We start from the raw sequence: 19,320 nt of genomic DNA, 5'->3' as shown, positions 1-19,320 counted from the left end.
GTGAAGTTAATTTTACCCCTATCATTACTAATTTCACCATATATATCCCTCATTGGATGGAAAGCCCCAAATTGATCCAATTTTTTTAAAAACCCATTCCATTTTTTACCCGATGCCCCGACCCTTTTGTCTGGTTTTGGTGGAATTTCACATTTTTCACCTGTTTTAAGTGGGGGAGAATGAGTGAGTAGAAAGGTAGTTGATATCCGCATCTTTCCTTTTGTTCTTATTCAATCTTGAGACCAAATCCTTAGTAGTTTGGTAATGATTAAGAGTCTTGCATAATAGTATGAGTTATCATGTGTTGTATATGAAGTTAGATAACTTAAATTTAATGTTAAAGAAGCAAGTTAAAACTAAGTTTTGCATGATGAATGTTAAGTAGAATTACATGTAGTGTACTTATTCCAAGAAATCCTCAACGGTCACTAAGTGGGAGTGGGAGTATGGAATGCTACTCTCGCATTGCACTTAGTGTAACTTATCAATTCTCTTTGGAGTAAGTTAGTATGGTCTTGTCTTTCATATTGTCATGCCTTCTAGTTAAAGTTGCTTAAAAGGTGCATTATTGAAATTTTAAGCATGTGACACAGTGAAGTTTTGAGTTCACCGTAAAGAATTCCAAATTTTGAGAAAATTGCATTTTTCATGAATTATGGTTTCATTGTGTTTAGAAATGATGTGTATAAGCATGTTTAATGTTGGAGAAGGTAGTTCCTCCATAAGTGAAGGATAAGAGAAGATTTTGAAATGCGAGAGTTTTGCTAAAGTGATCCTTGTTAGTTGTTGCCTTGACTATGGTGTTTGAGACTTGATTTTAATGTGTTATGTAATGCTAAGTGAGTCATTGATGATCTTAAAGTGTTTAGTGTCATTCGAGGACAAATGTTATTCTAAGTGGGGGAGAATGTAACACCCTAAAATGAACTAAGGTGAACTAGAGCTTCGTGATTATTTCTTGAGTTAATTTTATGTTAAAATGAGTTATATTAGTGTTATTATGCAGTGTGTGAAGTTTGGAGGTCAAACGTCTGAGAACGTCTATGACGTTCGCAAGGTGTGCCTTAGAAAGTGATTGTGTGTTTGAGTGAGTTTTACGTGTTTGTTTTGCTTGAAATTGATGTGAGATGTCCTAAGACCTTGAAGAATATGTTTAGGGATTTAACTTCTGGGTACGACCCCACCTAGGACCCACAAGGGGCCCTAGAGAAGTACCCAAAACTGCCTTGGCAGTGTCCACCAACAAGGGCAAACGATGGCCAGTGGTCCAGCCAACGACCCGTCGACTTTCCCCGTCGAATGGACCTACAATGTAGGCTATCCAGGCTCCAAATGGATCTAAGTGTCCACCAACAAAACCCCACCAACGGACCGTTGATGGACAGACGGTCCGTTGGTTGATTCGTCGTTTAAAGCCTGTAAAAAAAATTGTCCTTTTCTGTAATGACTTGGGGTGTTTGGTAAATTCATCCCAAGTCTTTTATGAACATAGGAAGTCATTTTTAGGTATATTAAGATGTTTTAAACCCTAATACCTAATATTAGACTTCAATTTCTAAAATCCAAAACCCCTCTCTCTTAAAACTGTCTCTCAAGTCTCCATGGAAGCTAGAAGTCAAGAAAAGCTAGGAGGGCTGTTGGTGGTTGATTTATTCACCAAAAATCATTGGGTTTTCTTCTATTTGAGGTATGTTAGTCATCCTTGAACTCTCTTACATTCAATGATCCCCTTCCTAAAAGATTTCAAAAAGAGTTTTCCAACCCTAACTTCTTCTATCTTTCACTCTAAATATGGGTCTTGCATGAAAACGTTTCAAATGATTCAAATATGATGTTTCTAATGTTAGTTGGTAATTTTAATGCTAAAACTTCAATGAAAACATTTTAAAGCTTTATGTCAAATTTTGGCTTAAGGAATAGGTTAAATGAGCATGAATTTGTAGTCTTTAAGATTTGGTTTCTTTCAGTTAATGTTGTTGTTTAGCTACTGCCCTAAGGGTTATATTATGATGAAATGTTTAGTAAAATGTTATTGGTGATGGAAGCTTGGATTAAAGGGTAAGTTGATTATGTTGTTTAGCTTTAATTATGACATGCTCTTGAGTGGTATGGTCCACCTTCCTGGTGGCAGTGTTTACTTAAATTGTATGAATGTGTAGTTACTTGTGTATTGTGAATGAGATCACGAAGGCATATTTATGTGAAGAAATATGAAAATGGAGTTATTCTTGTTATTGTGCTTTTATGAAGCTTGTTATGAGAAGTATGCTAAGGATTATGTCTAAATGACTTGTATGATCATGTGAAGCATGTAAAGTGTGTGGTGTGTTGAATGTAGGTCTAAGCATGTATAGAAGTTAAATGTAAATGAAATAATGCTTATGTTCAAGGTGTGCTCACATGTACACACACACTCACACTTGAATGAATGAAATGAAGCTAAGTTAAGTCAAAAAGGGGAGTTTGGGTGAACACTCTTTGTGAGTTGAGATGAAGTATTTAGTAGCAACCTCACTAATCCTATGATCTTTCTAAGATAGGTTCGAGGATGAATGTCCTTCGTGAGTTGAGATATGGTGTTCATTAGTTATCCTTAACCTATAATTTATAATGTTGAGAATCTGTGGAGAGTTATGCCTAGCATCGAGAGGATATGAAGAAGAAGTGGTTACACTTCGTTAGTTGAGATGTTGTATTCCAATGTATCTTTTGAGATGAGTAATCCTTGTTAGTAGAGAATAAGTTACTTAGTAGCAATCTCCTTATCACTTAACTATGCGCCCGCATATGTGTAGCTATTGGGAAAGCCATGTAAAAGCTAAAGGAAAGTAAGACCTCACCCTAGGCATGTGAAAAGAACCTTCTCCGATAAGGGAAGTATCGGAATTCCATGTTTAGCTCTCATGGTCTATGTCGGTTAAACTAACTCCCACAAAAGTAATAAAAATGATAAGTCTTCTAAAAGAGTGTACTACTTAGGGTAGGTAGTGGAATGGAACGCTATTTATCTATTGTATTATGTAAGCATTCTGAAAGGGGAGTCTTGGTGATCCTTATATGAATTGAATGAACTAAGTCTCCTAAAAGAGCGTACTGCTTAGGGTAGGTGGTGGAATGAGACACTATCTATCTATTGCACTAAATAGACCTTCTGAAAGGGGAGTCTTGGTGCTAACCCTTCTAAAAGAGTGTACTACTTAGGGTAGGTGGTGGTATGGGACACTATCTACTCATTGCTCTAAGTAGGCATTCCAAAAGGGAAGTCTTGGTGACTTATTCAAGTGTTTTTTCTAATGTCTTGTTATTGAGTGGTGGCTTGTTCTCTTGAGGGGAGTAAGGGGAAAGGGATAGTCTTGGGGATCGCTTTGGTGTGTTTTGAAGGAGGTGTATATGTATTTCCTTCATGTCTTACCTTGGTGAGTCTTAGGATAATCCTTAGTTAGGGAAACTCCTATGGAAATGAGTTCACTTCCTCTTTGTTTGGCCTTGGAAGTTCACTATTTTTGGAATAGGATAGTTCACTGTAATGTTGAAGGAGCTTACTGTAAATTGGGTACTTCACTGTAAATTGCTCTTTTTGGAGATTCTTCTCTAAGTGTTAAATGATGATTAGTATGTTGTTTTTCAGGAACATTCCATTGTCCATTAATTTGTTTTTCTTTTATGTGCCTCAATCAAATATATCATTCTCAGGTTAAAAAAAATATGCACTATTTTTTGTGTCATTGATAGATTTATTTTTTCGTGGAGAGCAGAACTTCAAATATGGAATAAAGTTAAAGTTCTCTTTTTTATTTTGTTGAGGAGTTTATTTGCGAGATTTTCTTGACGTTAAGTTTACGCTTATAACCCACATATCTATGTTTAATAGTCAACCATATATATCTCAATTAAGAGATCTGATCCCTATATATTCTATATATATTTATAGTATAGTTTAATAATTCAATTGATGAAAGCTGTCTGCCTTTACACGTTCTTGCATGTTTATCTTTTGATTCATAAAGTTAAAGCATTAATTAATGAACACGATTTGTAGAAGGGAATATGAGATCTGTTCCCTATCTGACTTTGAAGATCGATCACTACACAGAAACGTTCTTGCACGCCAATGGAATGCCAACGAGAAATATTAGAATATTATGCACTAACAGAGTGTATAATAATTAATAATGTTGAATGGTCCACTCTGGAATGTATAATTAGTAATGGTTATATTGGTTATGTTGACATTACTTATGTATAAGTTATTTCTTACATTTAAAATTAACATACTTCGTATAATAATCAAATAGTATCCTTTCCAAATACGGTATAATAATCAAATAGTACCCTTTCTAAATACGGTGACAAGGACATTGAAATTTTTTTGTAGAGCGGTTGTGTCTTTAATCATATGATAAGGCATGTATTAAAACACTTTGCATTACGATACCATGAATTTTATGTATTAGTTATACATATCTTAATACTAAATAGACACTACACTAAAAATGATTTTTAGTGGTAATGTCAAGTCTATATGGACATTGAATTCAATGATAATTAACTAATATTTGTTAAGGCTAATTAACACTCTTTCATAATGTTAATATTTATTACCTTTAAAAATTGAAAGTGTATGACTATTGATAACTGGTACAAACATTGAATATACATAGGTGAAAAAACTGACAAATCAAGAAAGGATAATTTTTCGTTTAACTATTATATATACCCTCAATTAATTATTTTGAAAAAAATAAAACTTATTGAAAATGCTAAGTTCTTAATTCATCAACTTCATAATTAATAGGCGTAAAATGAAAAACCTATTATGTCAATTATTGTTTCCTCAATAGATGTATCAATTTAAAAATGGACAAGACAGTCTAAAGTACACTTTGTCAAACAACTCCTTCCTAGTTGTTTCCTAAACTACACATGCATATAGAGAGCCACCCTATTAGGCCTAAAATAGGGTGAGTGCACAAAAGGTAAACAAGCTAAGTGTGTTCTCCTAAAGAAAAATGGCTGCATCACAACTTGCTTTGATTTCCAAAAAAATCATTAAACCATCATCTCCAACCCCGTTGATTCATAGAATTCAAAAGCTTTCCATATTTGATCAACTTAATCCATGTTCTTACATGTCATATGGCCTGTTCTTCCCAAAACAATGCCATCCTACTCTCCCAGATGATCCAACTCATATCTCTACAATTCTTGAGAATTCCCTCTCGAGAGCTCTTACTTCATACTATCCATTGGCTGGAACGATTAGAGACGAAGGTCTCCATGTCGAATGCAATGACGTGGGGGCCAAGTTTCTTCAAGTGAAAATAGATTGTCCAATGTCACAAATTTTTGATCAAAAAAGTACTAAGGCCGAAGATTTAGTATTGCCAAGAGACTTGCCTTGGACCCCATCCAAAGAAAATTTAGTCATAGCTCAACTTAATCACTTCAATTGCGGAGGAATAGCAATCGGTGTGTGTGTCTCACACAAAGTTGTTGATGGTTCAAGCATGGCTAATTTTACTCATCACTGGTCAACTATGGCACGTAATCCAAGTGCCCCGATACCATCTTTTCAATTCGTTGGAGGATCCCATTTTCCACCCTTAAGTAGCCCAATAGCTGAGGCAATACTTAAAAGTAAAACAAGAGGAAACAATAGTTGCATATCGAAAAAATACTTGTTGTCGCGGTCTAAAATAAATTCCCTCAAGGCTATGATTGCAGCTGAATCAGGAAACAAAAGTAGTAGTATTAATCCTTCTTCTGTTGAAGCTGCAAGTGCATTTGTATACAAGTGCATAGCTTCCAATTCAACTAAGCCATCCATATTCACTCAATCAGTGAATTTGCGACCAATTATGAAGAAATGGTTGCCTGAAGAGTTCCAAGGTAATGCTAGTTTCCTGTTTATGGCACCAGAGATTTCAGATCCTGCAGATATAAAATTGCATAGATTGATTAGTGAACTGAGAAAGGAAAAAGAAATGTATTGGGAAACTAAAAATTTAATGTCAACACTGTTGGAGAAAGTTAAGTTGCTTCAGAATCAACTTGAAAGGGATCACGACGATGAAGTTGATGTGTACAAGTGTACAAGCTTAAGTAAATTCATTTTTGGGCAAATGGACTATGGATGGGGTAGTCCTACAAGAGTGTGTTTAGGAAGTGTACCAATTAATAAGAAAATATTCCTGACGGACAGTCAAACTGAGGATGGAATTGAAGTAGTGGTGAGTTTGAAACAACAACAAATGTCTGCATTGGAAACTAAATCAAACTTACTAGAATTTGCTTCTCCTCTTTGATTCAATGTCGTATTTATTTCATTTGTAATCTTATTTTATTTTAACCAACATTATTTTGTACGTACCTCCACAAAAATTTCAATTAAATGTTCGAATCGATCAATAAGACAATATTCTGCAAACTAATTAATGCTTCCTTCATACATATATAGCTTTTTAAACATAACAACAATGATATTATATTTTCTTTATATGGTTGAAACAGCTATACCAGTACTGAATGAACAAAAAAGTAGTACTTATTACACATTTCTTTCAGTGCTGAAAAGACTGCCCAAAGCTTTTGCTTTCTCTCTCAAGATGAATTTTTGTACCTTGCCAGTTGAAGTTGTTGGTAAATCTTCAAATAAGACTGTTCGAGGTGCCATGTAATGTGGTAAATGATCTCTACAATATTTAATTATTTCATCTGAAGTTATTTCTTCAGATCCTTCTTTCAGCTTCACAAATGCACAAGGTGTTTGTCCCCAATGATCATCTGGTCGTGCGACTACTGCTGCCTCAACAACTGCAGGATGACTATGTAATACTCCTTCCACTTCGAGTGTGCTTATGTTTTCACCTCCAGATATTATAATATCTTTCAGCCGATCCTTAATTTCTATATATCCATCTGGATGTTTCACTGCAACATCACCAGTATGAAACCATCCGCCTTTAAAAGCTTCTTCGGTTGCTTTAACATCTTTCAAATATCCACTCATCACAGTATTTCCTCTGCACACAATCTCACCAATGCTCTTTCCATCAGCTGGAACATTTTTCATGGTATCCGGGTCTCTAACGTCAACTTTTTCTATACAAAGAACTTGTACCCCTTGTCTTGATTTAAGCGCAGCTCGTTCCTCAAGGGGCAAAGAATCCCACTCAGGCTTCCACAAGCAACTCGTAGCAGCACTATAAGTTTCTGTTAGTCCATATCCATGGGATACTCCAAATCCGAGTTGTTCCATTTTGGAAATAATTTGTGGAGGCGGTGGTGAACCGCCTATCAGTATATCGACCTTATGGGGAAGTGGTTTCCTGTCATTTGGTGAAGCATTTGCCATCATACTCAAGACAATTGGTGCTGCACTCATATGTGTGACCTTGTTGACAGAAATACTTTCAAATATATCTTTCGCTGAGACATGTCTAAGGCAAACATTTGTGCCACCAAGTGCAGCCACTCCCCAATTCATGCACCATCCATTGCAGTGAAACATTGGAAGTGTCCAAAGGTACGTTGGCATCGGAGCCATGCCATGACATAGGAAAGTAGAAATTGAATTGAGATATGCGCCTCTGTGATTGTACACGACCCCTTTGGGCGAGGATGTTGTACCGGAAGTATAATTGATACTGATCGGATCAAATTCACTTTTTGGCCATCTTATTGCAAAATTGCTACTCCCACTTGACAAAAGATTTTCGTATTCGTGAATGTTAGATACGGGAGGAGATGAATTGTTAGATTCGGGGATTAATATAAGAATTGGTGGTTTAATTGTTTTGTCTTTTGAAAGAAGAGAAAGTGCTTGTTGAGCAATTTGGAGGAATTGTTGATCAACAAATATCATCTTGGCTTCTGAATGTTTCAGCAAATGAGCAACCATTGATGAATCAAGACGAGTATTTAATGTGCAGAGAACTGCTTCCGCCATTGGTACTGCAAAATGCAGCTCCTGCATTGCTGGTACATTTGGAGCCAAAGCTGCAACCTGCAATAGTTATTGTTCAAATTTATTTTACAATAAATCTTGAATTTGAACAAAATGAATGAAAAAAACTGAAATCTTACCACATCTCCCCTTGAAATCCCCAGCTGAACCAAAGCAGAAGCAAGTTTTAGACACCTAGAATGTGTCTCTTCCCATGTATACTTCACACTAGACCCAAACACAACCGAAGTCCTATCGCCATAAACATCTGCTGCTCTTTCCAAGAAACTTATTGGTGTCAATGGAACATAATTAGCGGAACTTGTAACAACACCCTCCAGTAATATTCGGGACTCATCTGTTTCAATGTCACCAGCAAGTTTGCACCTCAGCTGGACCCTTTGAGTGCGAGGGTGTAATTGGACTAATCGGTTGAGGTCATTAAAGGACCTCAATGCAACATTTGAGCTTATCAACAATGTAGTCATGGAGAAGCTATGCAAATATGTTTTGTATCAACAAAGTTAAATTCATCGCTCTTTTTTATATGAAGACGACCATTCAATTTACTGTTAAATTAATTGGACAATCAATTTCGCCGGTAGCATAGCCAACAAAAATTAAAATGTTAGCAGTTCCAGTTTCATCAATGAGTTATCAAAAATAGGTTTGCCAAATTAATTACATTAACTTTACTAATTAGGATACATAATTAGCCGCTAATTGTATGACATATACCGAATATCCGCTCATAGAGATCTAAATAATTAATTCTATCTAGTTAGGTGGCTAGAGTTAGGTATGATGTATTATTTGATGTAGTAACTAGTTAGGCAAGATTTAGTTATAAACGTATTTTCTCCATTTTATTTTGCGTGACATGTTTAACTTCGTATTGTGCTTTAAAAAAATAGACTTTTTAAATTTATGATCTAAAACAATACATATATATATTTGTGTGGTTGAAAAATCATTTTATTAAAAGTAAAAAGGTATTTTATAAAGAGTAAAAAGGTATTTTCCTTATTTCCAATATCCCTTTCTATTTCTAAAACCTCTTATTTCTCTCCTAATGTATTAAATATATCAAAACTACATATTGATGTATCCGAACTACATATTAGTGTATTCGATTTATTTTATAATGTATCCATGCTAGTTTTTAATGTATCCAATTTATGTTACAATGTATCTGAAATACTCTTTAATTTTTTGTGGAAGATATAAAATTATAGGGATCATTGTAATTAGAAAAAAAATAGAAATAAAATGTAATTTACTCTTTACACAGTGGATTTATGTAAATTATACAAGAATTATTTCTAAGCTGACATTCTTTTCGAGACGGACTAAAAAAAAGTGTGACATAAAACGGGACATATGGAGCTATGCATGTTTTTAAATTATGAATAAAACATCATTTTGAATTTTAAACATAGTCCTAACCAACTATCAAATATGATATTACGTGTATTATGCATAATATTTCTTCTATATAGCAACCAAAGTGCAAACAATACGTGTCTTAAGGATCGTTTGGTAGTTCGTTAGAGTTATGCAAATATTCCACCTTCTATCATTAATAAGATAGACTAAATAGTAATACATTGTCTTTCATAATTTATATGTATATTAATTTATACAGATTTCTAAATTGAAAATCGAACACCATATTAATTTTATTCATGAATATTTTACCTCCTAATTAATCTACTACCACATAGGAAAGGATCAAAGTCGTCCTTTTACTTTGAATTAAGAGGTAAATTCTAGTGTTTCAACATAGAGCACTAATAGTCCTCTATGTTTCAATAGTTAATATTTTCTCCGTTTCAAAAAGAATGACTTTATTTTCTTTTTATTTTGTTTCAAAAAAGAATGATCCCTTTTCTTTTTTGACAATACTTTAATTTTAACTTTCCACGTGACATGTATAAGACCACAAGATTAAAAGATATTTTGGTACATTTAACATAACTTTAATTTGAAATCACAATATTAAAAAATATTTTTATTTTTCCATTTCAAGTCAAACTAGATCAATCTTTTTAAAACGAAAAGTACATATATCTGGAAACATGGGTCGAACTTTTAACAGACTTCTATTTTGCAAGTTTCCACCATAGCTAACCAAATCTTCCCTTTAATAGTAGCCATCCATAATTTGAGAACTTTGATTAACCTACGATTCCTCTATGAATCAAATAATCATAATCAAAAGACTCATATTTGGAGAAGTAAAACTTATTCGATTACATTTTTGTTTTCGAAGAATATATTCTTTTACGTCTTCAATTCAAAAGACTCATATGAATGCCAAACAATTTTTATCGTCATCAAGTCTTCTTCAATGTCTTATATAGCGATTGTTTAAATTTGAGGAGGGTGCTATGCATATTGGTGTCTTCTATATGTGCAAGGAAGTTTCTTGCACAGAAGGTGCTCGATCAATTGTCTCAATGATAATTTGGCCATATAGAGTTCATTCTACTTGCTCCGATTATAACAAAATAAAAGTTTGATTTGATAAGGAATACTGAGTTTTGGGGAGAAATTTTTTCACGTACAAAAAAAAAGTCCGTTTAAAATTTAGACGGAGAGTTAGCAAAAGTATCAAAAATGTACCAATTATTTAAAACTACTAGCCTTGTGTTATAAAATCAAGCTCATGACAATATAAATATAAAGAGATGAAGACAAGAGAAGTAAGATGGAAGATAAGACTTTCTTCTTATTCAAGTGTATATAACTTTCATATGTCTATATTACAATAGTGAATGAATAACCCTATTTATAGAGTGAGAAATCACTCCAAAGGTCACCATATTAAGTATCATAATAAATAGATACATTCTTATCCAAAAAGGTTCATGTAACCTAGTCACGACCCAAATTTGCAAGTCGTGATGGCACCTATGTTCCCAACCAATAGGTAAGCCAACCCAACATATTAACCCAACTAAATCAACAAATGAGTAAAAAGACTAACACTTAGCAAGAATCTCCAACATTGGGTTCCTTATAAGTACGAAATGCGGAAGATAAATATATCACCCCAAGAATTGGTGTCTTAAGTACAAGAGCTTCTAAAATTCGAAGCAAGTCTGAAACTAAATGACAAATCTAACATAAGGGATATCCTGTTTGAATACTAATAACAGAATAAATAAAGATAGAGGGAGGTGTGGGCCACGGAACAGCCAAGCAGCACACCACAACTCCAAGAACTTCAAGCCGGACTCAATTTGCTCCACGAGATGTGCTCCTACTCGGAATCGAATCTGCACCACAAAGAGTGCAACAAACGTAGTATGAGTACGAAACCACGTGTACCCAGTATGTCTCATTGACCGACAACGAAGAAGTAGTGACGGGAGTTATATAAGAAAAATAAATTCTTAGATTGTACAAGTATATATATATATATATACACTTACTATTTAAGTTTCATCAATAAAGGAAATCAACATTTAATATTTTCCAAACACCAAACGAAACATATAGTCATCAAGAATGAATGATGGGATGAAATGCAATGCAATATGATGCCATGTAATGATATGTCTCAGAATACCCAGTACTCACTCAACCGTATATACATGATACTCCTCGGAAATACATCGAGAGTTCATGACCCATGGGGGACTCGCGAGGTCCATATACCGACACGGACGATCTCCACGTGTCTGTGCGGACGATCTCAACGCACTATCATAATATCAAATAATTTTCGCACGGACGGTCTCCACGTGCCCAAATTACAATCTTAACATCTTACCAATCCCAGCATGGACGATCTCCACGTGCCCAACTTATACTCAGTCTCATGTCTATGCATGTGCATAATATTATTTCAATAGAGGGGATGATGATGCATCTCAATCAATCAATATGAACATAATACGTAACCACCTCAATTATCACAACTATACGGGTGAAATAAATAAAACACAATCACACATGGAATTCAAGTCAATAATATATCAGCTAATGCCCATATGCTTTGGCATTCTCAAATTTCAAATCCACATTCTATAATAGAAATTTTCCGTTTTATAACACCGGTACTCGTACCAATGCCCGTCACACCATTGATACGAGACCACCATCTTTCCCCCTTATTCCTTTGTCTATTTTCATTTTTAATCTTTAATTAGGAAAACGTCCTTCAACAAGTCTAAAAAGTCTTAACATACCTTAGATGCCGAACTCGTGCCACGAATCTTTTAGGATTTTTCCTTTCCTTTTCGCAAGGTTTCAGAACGTTCCCAATCTACCAATTTTGCAATATTCGTAAGTAAGCAATTTTTGTAGACATTCAAATTATTATATGTCTATCATAGGCGCTAAAACTCACTCATATTTTCAACCAAACTCCAAATCTTGATATATATTGGTTTGCCAAATTTTTCATACTTGCTAAATTTCAAGCCAAGAACTTAACTTTACATCTCCCAATACCCTTGAATTCAAAGTTAAATTATATAATATACACCTAATAATTAATTACCTATCTCAATATATCAAACTAATATCTTAATTTTATATATATATAAAATAAGGATCAACAACCCCTGCTCCAACGTGACCTCCTCTCTTTTTTTTCCTTCCTAAACGTTACTGCAATGTGCCAAATCCCTTTTCTCTTTTTTTTTTCCAAGGAATTCCCTTAATTGCCAATCATTGGCATGATTGCCCAATGATTGGCTTGAGATTCCATTCCCCTCCCACCATTGTAATACCAAAAAAAATATACTAATAATAATGACTACGAGGGAATTATAGACCAACGACCCCCCCCCCCTTTTTTTTTTCTTCAAATCCTGCAACTACGAATATATATAAATTTTTGAATACTAACCCAATTGCTAACAATGTAATATAATTTAGTAATCATCACCAACTTACCCATTATTTCTTATCACCCATTATCAATATAGCATAAAATAATAACATAATCCCAAGCACTCCGACAATATATTACTATATATAGAATTGAAAAGAACGAATATCTCATATCTTTACCTGAACAATGGCTATGATTTTTCTCCCTCTCGCTGGTCGCCTGTGGTAAGGTTTCGCCTCCCCACTTTTCGTTTTCCTTTTCTTCTAAATAAGAAATTATTAACCGTGAAACTCCACTAACCTATTATCTAATTATTTATTTAATAAAAGTTTCATCAATTGGGTACTCATAGTTATCTAATAGTTTAAAAATACCCCTTTAAATTTTCAAAAGGAGTCAAACTAGTCCTAGTTCTCAAAACGACCTAGCGGGTCGTTACATCACCTACCACTTAAACAAATGTTCGTCCTCGAACGGAAAAAGAAAAGAGCTAACCTGGACGCTCAAAAAGATGAGGATATTTACTCCTCATGTCTGCCTCTGTCTCCCATGTAGCCTCCTCCACTGGACGATGCTTCCACTGAACCTTTACTGAAGCAATCTCTTTGGACCTTAGCTTCCGAATTTGCCTATCCAAAATGGTGATCGGCTCTTCCTCAAAAGTCAAATTCTGATCAAGTAACACTGAATCCCATTGAATCACATGATCACCACCCTGATGATACTTCTTAAGCATTGAAATATGAAATACAGGATGGACACCTGACAACCCAGGTGGCAAAGCCAACTGATATGCCACCTCACCAATACGCTCCACAACCTCGAAAGGACCAATGTACCTTGGACTCAACTTGCCCTTCTTTCGAAATCTCATCACACCCTTCAAGGGTGAAACCTTAAGTAAAACCCTCTCTCCAACCATAAACTCCAAATCACGAACCTTCCTATCTGCGTAACTCTTTTGCCTGCTCTGAGCCATGAGAAGTCTATCTTGGATCAACTTGACCTTGTCCAAGGACTCCCTCAACAAATCTGTACCCCAAGGTCTAACCTCAAATGCGTCAAACCAACCAATTGGAGATCGACATCTCCTACCATACAAAGCCTCAAATGGTGCCATCTCAATGCTCGAATGATAACTGTCCATAGATAATGTGCCTCGTTAAAAACCTTACTAGGAAAAACCCTGTGGGAAGAAATTCTAGTGAAGGAAAAAGAGTACACATATCTTTTGATACGCACCATTTGTTGCCTCATTAAAAACCTTGCCAGGAAAACCCAGTGGGAAAAAACCTCGATCAAGGGAAAAAGAGTGCAACGCGTATTGTACTCCCCCTGATTAAAACATCACTTAATTTCTTGTGATGATGTCTCCAATCTTCGTACATTGTGGTTGGTATATTCCTTTTTTAAAGAAAAACCACACATTTCTTGAATATGTGTGTCATTTATCTCAACCAGACGCACTTTTGACTTGCTTCATGGAGGACTTTTATTTCTGCAGAGCAACATTTGCTTCATTGATCCCCAGGATATTATTGTGCCTCCACATGCAAACACATAGCGTGCTTGAGATAGAGCTTTATGCGGATCAGATAAATATTCTGCATCTGCGTTCAATCAATTTTGTCTTGGATTCCTCGGGATAGAATAAACCCATAACTATGGTCCTTCGAGGATATTCATTCATGTGCTCAACACCATTTCAATGTCCTTTTATCGGGGAGAAACTGAATCTTGCCAGTAAATTTACTGCAGAACAAATATCTGGTCAAATATTGTTAGTAAGATGCACTAGTGCCCTGATTGCACCAAGATAGAGTTTTATCACCAAGAAACTCATCATCCTTCTTTTGAGATCAAACTGAATCATCATTTATGTCAAGTGATCTCATAATCATTGGGGTACTCAATGAATGCGATTTATCCATATAAAATTGCATCAAAACTTTTCAGTGTATGTGCACTGTTAGACAAATATTTCATTTGTCAAATTATCAATCTGTAGGTCAAGACAAAATTTTATCTTACCAAGACCTTTTCATAAAAATACAAGGACTATTAGGGTCATTCTTTTGTACCCTTTTTCTTCCTTGATTATTTCAATCCATATAAGGATTCTTGAAGCTTTATTGGAAAAGTTTCTTTCAAACTCTTATATGCTTCAGACACCTCGATTGTTTCAAGGATTTTCATATAACCTTCATTATCTAGCTAGACATTACAATTATTCATTACATGCATTCAAGTTTTCATATTTCGCCATATCAAAACAAACCTCATTGCATCCACCAAAAGAGAAAACATCTCCAATAATGTCAGGATTTTTGTGATAAATCTTTATGCCCCAAGGCACAAACCGTATTTGATATATTACGGTTATACTATCGCAAAATTATTTATTTGTACCCCACTGACATTATACCTTGATTTATGGCCTACCAGTCCAAAATGTCACTTTTCTAAGTGAAACAAAATATACTTGAATTATGCATTTTACTTGGTCAACCATTTATCTGTCCACACTATATGACAGATTTGAATTCAAGATCCTCGTCACAATTTATATCATTGAGCGCTACCTCATATCAAAGATACCGTCGACGGTTATTTGATATCGATTCCAACAAGACATAACTTATCGAGATCTCTTCATTTTTTATTATTTCAGGTACCTGAACCTTTTTCAAGATTTTATGAAGTGTTATGTCAATGTGCTCTTTTATAGCACTTGCCTCATTATCATGACCATATTGATCATTTGCTCCTTCCTTCTTTAAGGAATTTTATATTTAGAATCAATTGGTCTATTACGCTTTCGGCGTATCATAGACTCTGTCCTTCAAGGACTTCACATTGGAGCATTAGCAGCTGAATTATATCATAGGGTCAGTGCATTCATCTGGCAACTGATTTGCAACATTATGCAACTGAATTATCCCTTGAACTTTAAGTTCACATATTTATTTAACGAGGATCTAGATAATTCATAATTAACCTCACACATAATTTTCAGCTGTCAATCATCTCTCCCCCTAATGTTAGAAAATCTAACATTCATTCCAACCTTATTTGGAGGTTCATCTTTGTGCGTGGTGGAGCAATTAAAATCATGAGCGCACATTCAACAATTTAGATGAAAATTATATGGTTCCTGACCCTGAACCAATTATGGGGAAACCTTGTTGGTTTGATGCATACGTGTGTTGCTACATGTTAAATAAAATTATCTCATACCAAATCTTATTTGGGAGTTTTGTCTCATAACCATGATTTAGCTATAATTGGAGGCATACAATTTCTGCTAAATCAACCAGCACTATCAATATAATTTCATAGTTTGGAACTGTGCTCTTAATTTTAACAATTCGAGCAAACAACCTTACAAAAACCAATTTGTAAGTTGACAGCAAAATACATGTGACCATCACATAGATGCATTAATCATATAGTTGCAAATGATCCACATGACAGGTGAACAGGCCCATATTCACCCTTTTATATGTTCCAAAAATTTTTAGGGGATTACAGTCCCGACCTTAGCTGGTACAATGATCATTTTATCAAGAGAACAAGCAACACAAGAGAATTCTTGAAGAATCTTTATTTCTTCATCATATAAATCACCTGAATTCTCAATCACATTTGCATTACATCTAATCGGAATGGTCAACCAGTCATGCCAACTGATCTTTATTTTAGTACACTTATAATTTTCTTTTACATGTGATTTCATCAGCATGTACATGTTTGTATGGAACAAATAGGAGGAAAAGTGGGGTAATCTTTTACATAAACATTATAACCCTCTTCGGTTGTAGTGATTTATAGTCTCAATATTTATTTTCATTCATCCGAAACTTAAAAAGTTTCTTTTTAGACTTACTACAACCCCAATATTATTCCTCTGATAATAGCACAACTCGTTAGAGCTTGCAATTAATTTTGTGTACTATGACATATTGCATGACACCATCCCTATGGTGAGCATCTCCTTCAAGGAGGAAATTATATTATTATTGTCATGGTCAAAATCATTACGAGCAAGACGTCTTTCTTGCTTTACTTTTGTTGTACCATAGGTACACAATCAATGACAAATTTGTATTGCCACACAATAATGACCACAACCCTTATAGGCAAGAACTATTTCTTTCTTTTACCCTTTCGGTAGTTTATATCATAGTGACGTATAAAACGTACAATACAATTAGCCATTTCTACCAAATAAAATTTATTTCCTCTCAAATCTCCCGTAGAGATGAGAAGTGACATGTATCATTTTTTTTTCTCAAACCTTCTATAGAGGTGAGTTGTGACATATATCCAACCCATAATGATTTTATCACATCTGGACTCATTCTCTTATAGAATGGTCGAGCATTCACGATACTCATTACAAGTCACATTCTCTTTAAGGATTGGACTAATTATTTATATGTACTTTATAAATTTGCATTATAAGCACATTGTCATGGCTTTAAAATTCATCATATTTCCATGACACACCTCAACATCACTTTGAAAGATCAAGTGTACCATCACTTTATCTTCTTATATCATGATAGAGGATTTATAAACTTGTCAAGTTATTGGGTTGACAACATTCACAAGTCTAATGACATTTCATACCATTTTCATAATAAAAATTGTCTTCACATTTTGAAGGACTATTTGAAGAACTCATATTGTTCTTCCTTTTATCATTACCACAATGATGACTATTATAATTCTGTCCTTCCACGCCCTTATTCATATCATTAATTATTTGTCATCTTTCAGACTAATCATTCACTGCTACCACATTCATATGATTGAATGGAGCAAGTCAACAGGCGGATTTCAGAGTTATCACATGTTGCTACCACATTCTTTTCAAGGAATGGAGCAAATTCAATATGATGAATTTCAAGACATTTCATCAAAAATATAATATTTTTCTTAGTCATCATTTTATCATTGCTATGGTGCATTGGCTCAAACTCAATGTCTTACCCATATAAGGCGTGTAACGCCATAATTCTATGGTCTTGAACCCAATCACGGTGCATCAAAAATCTAATTGATGTCTTACCCTTTTGGTGCGATAGAACTTGAATCTATCGTCTTATCCTCAAATATTTTTCATTATGGTGCATCCGGACTTTAACCTGATGTCTTACCCTTTTGGTGCGATGAAACTTGAATCCATCGTCTTACCCTTAACCAACAGTATAATAAACCGAAGTACAACATGATTTATTCTTTGAGTCTTTCAAAACAATCTAAATAATATTTAAACTCATGCTATTAAAATTTTATTCTTCTTCAATTTAAGAAGTTTTGTATAGCATGTCATATTCAACCAATAATAGTATATGTCTTCAGTTCATGATAATTGTTAGTGACTGAATACTATTTTTATTCTAAATCATAAAAATATTCTAGAAAATACATACCTGATTTTATGCATATAATACTTTGATCTTCATAACGAGATCAACCAAAATATGAGCTAAAGAAAAACAAGAACTCACTCTCAATTAGATAGAGACTCGTGCTGATAACGTGTTATAAAATCAAGCTCATGACAATATAAATATAAAGAGATGAAGACAAGAGAAGTAAGATGGAAGATAAGACTTTCTTCTTATTCAAGTGTATATAACTTTCATGTCTATATTACAATAGTGAATGAACAACCCTATTTATAGAGTGAGAAATCACTCCAAAGGTCACCATATTAAGTATCATAATAAATAGATACATTCTTATCCAAAAAAGTTCATGTAACCTAGTGAATATGAATGATTGTCCATGTACCAACCTTATGGACTATCCACTCATTCAATGAATTTATAACACCTTGCACGTTTATTTTAAACTACTTAATAGAAACTTTGCACTACAACCAATAAATTGTAGATGGTTCATATATTATTGGATTTGCTATATGTCATAAATTAAAAAATTAAACATACGAGTAATTCATAAGCTAATGTTAGTAAATCTTTCAAATCAATACATATATTGAATCGCAACATGAATGTGGTTAGAAGTTACAAAATATTTTTTTGACTCAAACAAATGAGTATTTTAAAAGTAAGAAAAGAGGGGGAATAAAAAGTACTTGAACCGAAAATGATGAAAATGGGAACTCATGAAATTGTAAACATTTTTATCAAATAAAATAATAGTAGAAAGAACTTATTTATACGGACATGTTAAGGGTAGTAGAAAAAACTCAATTTATTATAAGATCCAATTTATTATATTTTTTTAAAGAAAAAAAAATGAACAACTTAATGGTTGAATATGTAACCGAAAGAAAGAAGATATACTTTAATGAAGAATTTTTCTTTTAAAAAAATTGAAAATAAAAATTCTTATTTAATAAGCTTTCAACACATCATATTCATTATTTGCAAAACAATTTATATGCTCCACAAATTTTTTTTTTTATCTCTATTAATTTATTTTAAGTAAACACCTGATAGAAACTCAATTGGTAAAGTGAACAAACAATTATCACTATGGAGCCCATAAATAA

General features: G+C 34.0%; 2 protein-coding genes across 2 annotated transcripts; one reads left to right on the top strand and one right to left on the bottom strand.

The window, feature by feature from the left end:
• Window positions 1-4,849: 4,849 nt before the first annotated feature.
• Window positions 4,850-6,416, top strand: LOC101246842 (acyltransferase Pun1-like). Its single transcript, XM_004243845.5, has one exon. The coding sequence runs from the start codon at window positions 5,010-5,012 to the stop codon at window positions 6,303-6,305; it is 1,296 nt and encodes a 431-aa protein (XP_004243893.2). The 5' UTR covers window positions 4,850-5,009; the 3' UTR covers window positions 6,306-6,416.
• A 59-nt stretch (window positions 6,417-6,475) lies between these two features.
• On the bottom strand, window positions 6,476-8,691 carry LOC101250819 (butanoate--CoA ligase AAE1-like). Its single transcript, XM_004243578.5, has 2 exons — window positions 8,086-8,691; window positions 6,476-8,005 (listed from the first exon to the last, which is right to left on the bottom strand). The coding sequence occupies exons 1-2, from the start codon at window positions 8,431-8,433 to the stop codon at window positions 6,548-6,550; spliced, it is 1,806 nt and encodes a 601-aa protein (XP_004243626.2). The 5' UTR covers window positions 8,434-8,691; the 3' UTR covers window positions 6,476-6,547.
• Window positions 8,692-19,320: the final 10,629 nt, after the last annotated feature.

Source organism: Solanum lycopersicum, chromosome 7 (genome assembly GCF_036512215.1).
Source record: "Solanum lycopersicum chromosome 7, SLM_r2.1".
Classification (NCBI taxonomy): domain Eukaryota; kingdom Viridiplantae; phylum Streptophyta; class Magnoliopsida; order Solanales; family Solanaceae; genus Solanum; species Solanum lycopersicum.
The sequence above is the reverse complement of the archived record's forward strand: the minus strand, read 5'-3'. Positions and strand labels throughout refer to the sequence as shown.

What these genes read in the sequence shown, in the direction of transcription:
- LOC101246842 (XM_004243845.5), top strand. Translation starts at nt 5,010, where the DNA reads ATGGCTGCATCACAACTTGCTTTGATTTCCAAAAAAATCATTAAACCA.
- LOC101250819 (XM_004243578.5), bottom strand. Translation starts at nt 8,433, where the DNA reads ATGACTACATTGTTGATAAGCTCAAATGTTGCATTGAGGTCCTTTAAT. An exon ending in GGATTTCAAGGGGAGATGTG is followed by an intron (nt 8,006 to 8,085) that starts GTAAGATTTCAG and finishes TAACTATTGCAG; the next exon opens with GTTGCAGCTTTGGCTCCAAA.